We start from the raw sequence: 10,500 nt of genomic DNA, 5'->3' as shown, positions 1-10,500 counted from the left end.
GAAAATTAATAAAATATAATTATAGAAAAAAAATTGATGGCATATAACAACAACAACAACAACAACAACACAATTTCATAGATCAATTTTCATCAGAAAAGGTACCAAGAAAGGTGCACTTGTAATTTTCATATGGTTCCATAATATGTTGAGTAAATGATTAATGAGCTTGTCTTATATCTATGAGCTGGTATTATGTCAAACATGCAAAGAGATGGGTGTCAGACGTTTGGACAACACTACCACAGGGCTCTTTACTGTAGATATGCCTCTGGATAGTTCTTCTTCCATGCTTCCGCCTTCAGTCTGTCCTGAACCTGGAGCTGCCCTATATATACCCTTCAAAGCTGAGGAGTGGGAGGGAAGCAAGCATCAGTCCTTATCCTTCAGGTCACCCTTCCTAAATGCATGCTGTTGTTGGGTGCCATTGAGTCAATTCCCACTCTTAGAGACCTTATTAATAACAGATCCAAACTGTGTCTGCTCCTATCCTGTGCCATCCCCACAATCTCCTCTGTGCTTGAGCCCACTGTTACAGTTCTTGTGTCAAGCATCTTGTTGAGGGTCTTCCCCTCCTTTGTTGACCTTCCTTCCCAAGCATTATGTCTTTTTCCAAGGACTGGCCATCCCAGAAAACATGCCTGGAGTGTGTGAAATGAAGTCTCACCATTCGTGTCTCTAAGGTTCACTCTGGCTGAACTAAATCTCTAAGAAAGGGTTGTTTGGGTTTTTTTGTTGTTGTTGTTCTTTTGACAGACTGGTAGGAAAGGAAAGTTAGGTCAAAATGGGGAAGCAGAAGATGACGTGGCTCAGAACAGAGGACTGCTCATGTTCATTGCAGGGCTTTTTCCGAGAACAGAAGATTGAGCTGCTTCCATCAATGGTTATTCTATGCAGTCCTAGATAATTTTTTTTAATGCAAAAAATAGGCAGTTCCTTTCTTTCTCTCCAAGGTTCAAGTTTGTGGGAATGAAAATGCAGCAGAGTGAGTCATTTATTTTAGGCAAATACATAGACACTACTGGGCTAAGGTAGTTTAGAAATGACTCTAAGTGGTAACCAGAGTGCACAGTGACCGGAGGCAGGAAACATTAGTGATGTACATCATTTAGTGCAATTGTCAGTGTACCAGCCCCATCTTCTACCATTCAGAAAGGGAGAGAGATAGCCTACGTCAGAGTCTATTGCTGATCTGCCCTTCTTGTTACCATAATTATGGTTCATAGCACCACTTTCTGGAAGTACTCGCTGGGAGTTTAACTACAATATCTTTTATTTTTATCAAAACCTATGAAACGCACTTACTGACCTCTACTCTGCAGGGAGCTATGGTGGCTTAGAGGGAAGGAGTTGTGCTGCCAACCCAAAGACTCATGTTTGAATCCACTAGCTACTTCATGCAATAAAGATAAACAATTTCCTCCCATGAAATTTGCTGCCTGTGAAAACCCACTGGAGGGGCAGCTTCTGACTCAATAGTGCATAAAACAACAACTTTACAGATGAGATTAACTGAGAAATACATTTAAGTTCACTTTGCCCTGGTGGCCTAGTTAGGTAAGGAGTTGTTTGCCAATCCAAAGAAACATGGTTCAAATCCACCAGCTGCTCAGAGAGAGAGAGAGAGTGATGGGCAATCTCTTCTCATGTGATTTATAGCCCCTAAAAACCCACTGGGGCATCAGCTATGAATTGATTCCAATTCTAACAGCAATGAGTTTGTGTTTAGTCATGATAGCCTTTCTAAGTTAGGACACTGAGCAAAATTCAAAATATGTGTAAATACCACTTGGGGTTTTATATGAACTGTCCTTGAGAAAGGCTTGAGTTGAGAACTGGTGTCAGCGGGGCACCATATGAAGCAGGTATTAAAGAAAATCCATATCTCTTCCTGCTTCTCTGCCATCTCAAATCCTTTCCTTCTATTACCCTGATTCTGAATATCCCTATGTGAATTCTAAGGAGACGAAAAGTTTAGAATTTGGTCACAGGTGCTTCAAGGGCAGACATGCACAAGTCTGCGTGTTTGGTGGTTTTGTGTGTGTGTGTGTGTGTGTGTGTGTGTGTGTGTGTGTGATGTTCCTACAGCCTCTAGTGTTTTCATGCAGAACCCCATCCATGCTGGGCTAGGAGGGTTGACAAATTCATTTGCATAGTTCAATTCCACTCGGCTAAGGGGAACTGGAAACACTTCTAAGGACAATGCAGTGACAGAGCTCCTCTAACAAACTGATAGCCTTCTGTTTTGGGATGATTGTGAAGTTTTCTGGAGCTAAAAGAATATACTCTAAAATAGCTTTTAAAAAAAAGAATTTTTTTTTTTAGTGCTACCTAGGTAGCAGGGGACTATGGTGGCCTAGCGGGTAAGGAGTTGAACTACCAAACCAAAGGCAGATGGTTGGGATTCACCATCCACCAGTGCCTCCTTGGGAGAAAGATGGACAATCTTTTCCTGTGCTATTTATAGCCTCCAAAAACCTGTTGGAGGGTCAGCTATGCGCCGACTCCGACTCCATGGCCGAGAACCACCACCACTTGGTAAGAGAAATTCTAACAAGGGCTTTTCACAGAATAACTCAATTCTACTTTACAATAGTGTTTTATGAGCTAGATCATATTGTGATTCTCAGTTTATAGGTGAGAAAATTGAGACACAGAAAAATTAGGAAACTTGCCTAAAATAAGCAGAATAGGATGTTAGAGAGCTGCGATTTATATCTCACACTTTCATTCAAAAACTCGTCTCTGAAGCATCGTGCTATATTTACATGCTTTTAATCCAATCTCTAGTGGCAAGAAGCTGCACTGCAATCCCAAAGGCATGTAGTTTGAGGCCACCAGCTGCTCCTAGGGAGAAGGATGGGGAATTTCCTCCCTTGTGATTAACTTCTTCTGAAAACCCATTGGAGGGTCAGCTCTGAGTCTACGGTACACAACAACAATCCAATATCATTTGCTAGATTACCTTGTGGCCCATTCTGATACTATCACCAGCCACTCAGAACTTTCAGGAAGGACTGAGAATTCTAGCTACTGACTTAATCCACCCTGAGAAATCAAGGTCTGGTCGCAGCAGAAAGTTTTCCAAGTGACAGCTCTCTTGAGATTTTCCCACCTGTCCCTGTGAAGTTTGGAGACATTCCATACCTGTCCTGATTGGTGTCACAGGAGTCCCCAATCAGATCATTATCCACATCAGACTGCAAAGAGAACAGAGCATAACATGTATTCATGGGCTTGCACAGATAGACTGTTCCAGAGAAGGCAGACCTGGCCCATCATCGTTGGATTTCAAGAATTATTTCTCTGAAACTGGGTGGTGCAAAACTGCAAAAGGGCAACACCATATTGGTGTAGGCACAATGCTGAATTTCAAAAAAAGCCTTCTAAAATATCAAACTGCATGGCTGGGCTGCCTACACACCAGATGAGCTGATTGAGAAAGGATACCGGGTCGCTTTGCGGCAGGTGGAGACGCGGAACCCTGGCACGGGTCGGAAGGGAGCCAGTTGCGGGCATGGGGACATGACAAATCGATTTTGCTTTGCGTCTGAGTTCTGGAAATAAGCCAGACTGGGGTTGGTGAGTCATGAAGAGCAACAATGACTCCTGATTTTCAGGGCTTTAAAAATAAGTGACACATCATCCCCAATTATCCCCGTGGTGAGGGGGTGTGAAAAAGGAAGCTCAACCTGGTACTGACTGAACTTAATCTGAAATGTCCACACCTGGCCGTGTAGGGGTTTTGGGGGGAAAAAGTGATGTGAGTCCACAAATGGTGGATGTTCGTGTTTTGTTTTCATTTCAGCCCAGTGAACCTGTCTGGAGCATGGTTAAGCTTGTATCATGAACTGATAGGCAGTCTGCAGCCAGTGATGCTAACCCAACTTCCAAGGTCTGCCCGTTTCCTCCCACCCACAGTGTACAGCATCACCTCCCCTGCTCCATAGGCCAGTGGTGGCAACAGAGAAATCAGTGTTTTCTAGATGTTGGTGTTAATGTAGCCTTCACAGAGGGAGCTTCAGCCTGGAGTCTTCTCTCCCCTCTGTCCTCACCTGGTTAGGGTTGCTGATGTCAGGACAACTGTCACAGGCATCCCCCACTCCATCTCCATCCCTGTCCTGTTGGTCACGGTTGGGAACCCTTTGGCAATTGTCCAGGATATTTTTGATTCCTGCAGGAAAGGACGGTAACCTGGCTTAGGTAGCTGTCACAGTATGGAAGACATTGACTTCAAGGACTTTGTACATTGGGTCTGTCCACAGGGATGTAGTGAGGGGCTTCTGATGGGATCATAGTCATATCACCACTATATTTCTGTAGCAATTTTCTGGAGGTTTACTTCAAGGATATAGTCTATAAGATTAACAGTTCTCTGAGGTTATTTATCCACTGATTTATAATTTGGCCAAGATATCAAAGCTTAGCAACCAGAAGAGATCATATAGCGAAGTGAGGTGAGTCTAGAGAAGTCAGAGGAGGTTAGAGCTGGGACTGAAACCCAAGGCTCAAGGCAATGATGTTCTTGCACCAGCCCGGACCAGCTTATGACAGCCTGTTGTGCAAGTCTCTTCCCAATACCTCACTCAATCATACCATATTGATGACTTGAGCTCAGCTATTATGGGAAATTGACAAATGTTGTGGTGGATACTATTTTTTGGTTGTTTCATAGAGCTGTTTTACCAGCACACGACTGGATCTGTATAATTAATAGGGCTTGTAGGCAGCGGGGTTCTATTTTAGGGAGATGTGACTTTTCTGGGAGGTCTCTGAGTGGTTCAGGGCAGTTTGTTATTGGCTGCTTACCGGTAGGTTGTAGTTTGAACACACTTAGGAAGCTCTGGTGGCTTAGTGGTAAAGAATTGTGCTGTCAACACAAAGGAACGGTGGTTTGAATCTACCAGCTGCGCTGCAGGAGAAGGAGGGGCAGTCTCCTCCTGTGCAATGAACTGCCTTTGAGAATCCGCTGGAGGGTCAGCTATGGGGTGATACACAACACTGGCTCCTTGGAAGAAAGTGGAAATCTGCTTCTTTAAAAATGATGGCCAAGAAAACCTTGAGCAGTTCTACTCTGTATCACACAGGGTAGCCATGGGCAAGAATCAACTTGACAGCAATGGGTCAAGTTTGGATGTTGTGGGGTAGGGTGTGTGTGTGTGTGATGTTTCTGAAGTGATCTTGCTTCAAGGAAGGTCCTGTGATGTGTTAAGATTTTTTTTTAGGAACCATTAGAGCCCAGTCTATGTTCATAATCTGTATTATAATTATAATCTTCTATGTATCATGGACACTATATAGGAAAACCACCTTCCCTAGAGCTCTATGGGACTCCAGAGTTAGTGTGATACACCATTCCCAGAGATCCTATTAAGAGGTCTCTAGAGTGGAGGTCTGTGGAGCTATACAACACGGCGGCCCTCCTGCCTCCGTATTTCCTCCCCAGAACAGTGAGGGCATGTCTGCATTTCCTGGAGGTGCCTGATTCTCCAGAAGGAACCTGGCCCAGGGATGTAGTCTGTAATTGACTCGACTGCAGGCTGCCCCCCTTCCTCCCACACAAAGCTTGATTTTCTACTTCTGGGTCTTGGACATATGAAAAGGATGATGTGAAAGTTAGGAAATAAATGAATAGGAAGGCAAATGTCTCACAAAGACACAGTCCCAATCTGATGCCATGTTAAGTTTCAGGTAATACTATAGCATTCCAGAAATATCTATGGGAATGGTCTGTGAAGTCCCCTCCCATAGAATCCTGAGACTATCAGATAGGCTGCATGACACAACCAGAACTAGAATGTTCTCTGAGTCAGGGAACAGAGAGACAAAGGATGGATGAATCCCAATCTGAGTCAGGGAAGAGAGAACCAAAGGATGGATGAATCCCAAATGGAAGAATCTCAAACGGAAGACAAAAAGTCAGACAAACAGACCATCTCCGTCCATGTCGTCGTCACAGGCATCCCCTTTGCCGTCCCCATCGGTATCTTTCTGGTCATTGTTCAAGACAGTCTGGCAGTTGTCACAAGCATCTCCAAAGATATCCTTATCACTGTTCCTCTGGTCCACATTGTGAGTCAGGACACAGTTATCCTAAAAGATCACAAGACTCACATTTATTCTGACTCTTGTCGAATCTCTCCCCTGTGCCAGACACTGTGTCAGATACTGGGCAATCCTCCTCCTCCCCTCAATCGTTACGTGTTGTCAGAAATCTTGAGAACCATGTTTGCTACTTTTATATTTTCAACATTTGTGACTGTTAGCATGAAAAGTTGTAGTGCACTGAGAATGTACATATGGAAATGAACATTTGGGAGGATTAATGCCAAGAGTTGGCATTACAGGGTTACTTCCATCTTTGCTGGCATGCATCTATTCAAAGCCTCTCCTGGGAGCGCAGGTACCTGCTCGTTCAGGATCCCATCTCCGTCAGCGTCTTCATCACAGGCATCTCCAATGCCATCTCTGTCTGCATCTTCTTGACCAGAATTTGGCACATATTTGCAGTTGTCCTAAGTTGGAATTCACAAAAGTCAGAATGACATCCTACATGTGTTTTTATTCAGAAAGAATTGCTACTCTCGACACGAAGCCATGGGCTTTTCAGTGGGAGAAGTCTTGCCTTCCATGCAGTAGACCCCAGTTCAATTCCTAGTCAGGGCACCGCATGCACGATCATGACCATGTCACTGGAAGCTTGTGTGTTACTATGATGTTGATGGCGAGGACTTGGAAATCTACTCCTGAAAATCAGCCAGTGACAACTCTACAGATCACAATGGTCTAAATTGCAGCTGATCACGAAGACAGTAAAAAATAGAGCAATGCTATGAGCCACTGTATACGGGTTTGCCTTGAACTGGGGTCATCTTGATGACAGCTAACAATTACCACCTCAAGACTGATTTTAGCTGCCTGACTTTATACGTTATTGTTCGGTGCTGTCAAGCTGACAACAACTCATAGCAACCCTGTGAAGAGCGTGTCTGAACTAGCCCTATCCTGCCACGTCTCCTTCTCTAGCCAACTCATGCCCACTGTGGTAGCCACCATGTGAGTCCATCTCTTTGAGGCTTTCCTGTTTTTCTCTGACCCTCTGCCTTTCACCGCATGATGTCTCTCTCCAAGGACTTTATATTTGCATGTCTATTTGTATTAAACCTATCTTTACCTTCTTGCAATTCATAGCAGAACACGGCAGTTCTTCATCAGGGTAACTGTCAATGTCCACGTCTTTTCCACAGACATAACCATCACCAGCCCATCCGACTCCACACTGTGAATGGAAAACCCATGAGAGGCCTGGGAAACAGAGTCTGGTGGGGAGCGGGGCAGCTGACAAGGGTCACTGATTGTGGTGGCGTATCCCCAGAGGGAGGGCCAGGTGCCAGACAGCCTTATTGGATGTGGTTTTAAAATTACTTGCAGTTGGTCAAATGGTTTAAAATAAGTAAAAACTGATTAAAAAAAATCATCACATAGTTCAAAATTTTTAAAATGCGAAGTTCCACACATTGAAAACTTTTCCTTCTTATTCTTCCCCCTTGCCACAGGCAATAGATCCTCATGTATATAAGCTTTCAAACATATTCTAAAAAGGTCCACGGAATACAAAGACATTCTTTTCTACGTCTTGTCTTTTTAAACAATTCAACTAAACCTCCACTGCTGCTGAGTCAGTTTTCATTCATTGTGGCCCTGTACAACAGAGTAGAATTACTCCATAGGGTTTCAGAAGCTGTAAATTTCTATGGGCACAGAACACCTCATTCTTCTCCAGTGGATCAGCTCATGTGTTCGAACTACTGACCTTTCTGTTATCATGCCAACTCTTAACCTACTGTACCACCAGGGCTCCCTCTTTCACAATTAATAATGCACTAATATGTATTGCTTGGTATCTTCTTTTTTTCCCAGGGTAACATTATCACATGAGAATCTCTAATCTATGGGAGATGAGAGAAGAACACAGAGAAGTGAGGAGATGTTGATCTGTGAAAGGAAAGAGGAGGGTAGGTGTGAGGATTTACAGGGCAAAGTTGTTGTTATTAGGTGCCACTGAGTGATTGTACACAGTGTCCTATGCATAATAGCTCTCAAGCCTGCCCTGTCCTGAGCCAGTCTCACTGACTGACTCCAACACACCTACCCCCATTGCCCTAGTAAATGTATCAGTCCCTCTTATCCAGGGTATTCTTCTCCTGTGCTGCCCCTCCACCCTTCCAAGCATGATGTCCTTCTCCAAGATCTGGTCCCTCCTGGACACATGCCCAAAATATGTAAGACGGAACTTCAAAATCCTAGGCTCCAAGGGGAAACTTGGTTTCACAAAGGGGTAGATGTTAAATTTCCTGACCTCTCTAATAAAAATAAAGAGCTTAAAGACTGCTGGCTGCTGGTTTTAAATTGCTGGTGCCCCCATCATCAGAGGTTTTATAGGACACCAAAGACACTCCTCTCCACGAGCGCCCCCACTCTCACCTTCTATTTCTTTCAGAGGCCAGGAAAGCTCAGTCATGAGGTACAGTCCTTGACTCATTTAATGAGGGAAAAGTTCCTTTAGGAACAAAGACTTTTTAATGAGCCATTTTCTGGCAGATTTAATGATTTTAGTCGTCACATGAGGTTTATTAATCCTTTACCATCTGTTGTTATGCCTTATTACCAATTCAAAAACATGTTAAGAGCCCCATCATCCACCATCCCAGTGGGGTGGCCAATTTGTCCAAAGAAAATATGGATTTGTATATATTTGCCTCTCCATGACTTTTATTCCTTTAATTAAAATGCTTAATCTACAAGCATTTGGGCAATTGTATTTTATTTCACCCTCTTTTAGGGCACATTGCTTAATCTTGACATGCTATACAGTATCTGGCTTTCCAGGGATAGCAGATAGTATTACATATATTTCTTTTGAATTTGTAAAACATTTCCTTATGTCTGTTGTAGAAGATTTTACAAGCATACACATAATGAAGGCTGAGTTTGAAGTATGAAGCAGAGTAGGGAGAATCTCCCAGAACCTACTCTGTCACCATGAGCCTATGAATCGTAGAGAACCTGGCTTTCTGGGAATGGAGGAGATGAGAAGTGAAGAGAAGTTAAATAATGAAGTCCAGTGATTTATCAGAGACTGGTGGAGAAGTGGTTACAATTCTTGGCTGTTTACTGAAAGGCTGGTGATTTGAAGTCATCAGCCATGGCAAAGGAGGAAGATGAGGCTTGGTGGCAGTAAGTGGAACCTAGAATTCAGAGAATACAAGGCAGAAAGAGCCCCCTCCTTCACAAAGGGTCTACCATCAGTCTGAGACTGCATTGTAATCTTCCCTGTCTCCCTCTCTACAGATATGACTGTGGGGTTGGGAAACACTTAAGAGTGAACATTCACCAAACTTTCCCAAGAACCTTGGCGGAGGTAGACACAGAAAATGACCCTCATGTACTCCCTCTCACTTCCCTGAAGAATACACAAGAGTAATGTCTGAGGGTTTAAAGCAATCTAGTACCTCTCCACTGTGTCTGCGCCCTATAATATTAAACCAGATTTTTAAGCTGAAAGTGAGTTAGAAGTGACAACAGATACACAAGTAAGTTATACAAACAGATAGGACAGTAGAAGGAGGAGGATATGGAGGATCCCTCATTTTCCTGAGAACTCGTTTCTCAGGTTTTTCCTCGGAAGATGTTTGGGAGCAAGGGCTCTATCTGGAAAAATTGCCACTGAGGCGCCCAAGTGAGTAGTGGTAATCCGTGATCAAGTAGAAAAGAAGAGGCAGCTGATGACTAGATGAACTTCAGATGGCTCCCCTGAATTCAGTTGGCCTGTTCTAGTACATTCTGTGCTCACTTTGATCACGAAGGTTTCATATATTGTACTGCCACTCTGAGGGAAGGGGGAACCAAGGGGTGTGAGTGTTCACAATGGAAGAAGAAAACTGACAAGGGGAGTGAACAATTTACCACGCATGACACCTCGCCTTGACGCCTTTCTTCAATGCACACTGCGTTCACACTGCAAGGGTTCATTTCTGGATTTCGGCAGTTTCTCTCCATTTTGCATCCTCTTGTATGATCACCAATGTACCCTGGCTTACAAGGTCCACAGCGATAAGATCCCTGCAAGAAACAATTGCAACAGGATGAACCAGGTACTCAACACAATGCACAAAGCTAATGGTCTTGTGTCTACATTGGTATGTCCTCAATCATCCTGGGAGTGAGCTCCATGCCTGCCTCTATAGCACTGTTACCATCTAAGATGGAGTAAATAATGGCTCATAACACAATCAGAGTGGAAGTTGTGACAGTTGATGTAGACAATTAAGGAACAGGACTTGAATGCAGAAAGTTGGATGAAGGACCAACTTTTACTTGCCAGTTCCATTAGGCATGCTATCAAGGGCTGAAAGTTACAATGAGTAATGAGAATCCTATGAAATGCTGTGAGAGGGTCTACTCTGTGCTAAGGGGAATGATTTGATTTAAAAAAAATTT

The 10,500-nt window shown here is 43.6% G+C and overlaps 1 protein-coding gene across 1 annotated transcript in view; it reads right to left on the bottom strand.

Moving 5' to 3' along the window:
- Positions 1 to 10,500, bottom strand: part of THBS4 (thrombospondin 4) — an 88,321-nt gene that overhangs the window by 22,062 nt on the left and 55,759 nt on the right. The window contains exons 10-15 of the mRNA XM_006889852.1: positions 9,967 to 10,122; positions 7,175 to 7,279; positions 6,408 to 6,515; positions 5,934 to 6,093; positions 4,056 to 4,174; positions 3,148 to 3,200 (exon numbers count right to left, since the gene is read on the bottom strand). Of these exons, the coding sequence (XP_006889914.1) occupies positions 3,148 to 3,200; positions 4,056 to 4,174; positions 5,934 to 6,093; positions 6,408 to 6,515; positions 7,175 to 7,279; positions 9,967 to 10,122 (701 nt within the window). The remainder of the gene's footprint in view (positions 1 to 3,147; positions 3,201 to 4,055; positions 4,175 to 5,933; positions 6,094 to 6,407; positions 6,516 to 7,174; positions 7,280 to 9,966; positions 10,123 to 10,500) is intronic.

The sequence above is a fragment of the Elephantulus edwardii genome, unplaced genomic scaffold (genome assembly GCF_000299155.1).
Source record: "Elephantulus edwardii isolate Elephantulus edwardi_28Jun2011 unplaced genomic scaffold, EleEdw1.0 scaffold00082, whole genome shotgun sequence".
In the NCBI taxonomy this organism is placed as follows: Eukaryota; Metazoa; Chordata; class Mammalia; order Macroscelidea; family Macroscelididae; genus Elephantulus; species Elephantulus edwardii.
Note: the sequence above shows the minus strand (reverse complement) of the source record. Positions and strands in the feature narration are given on the sequence as shown.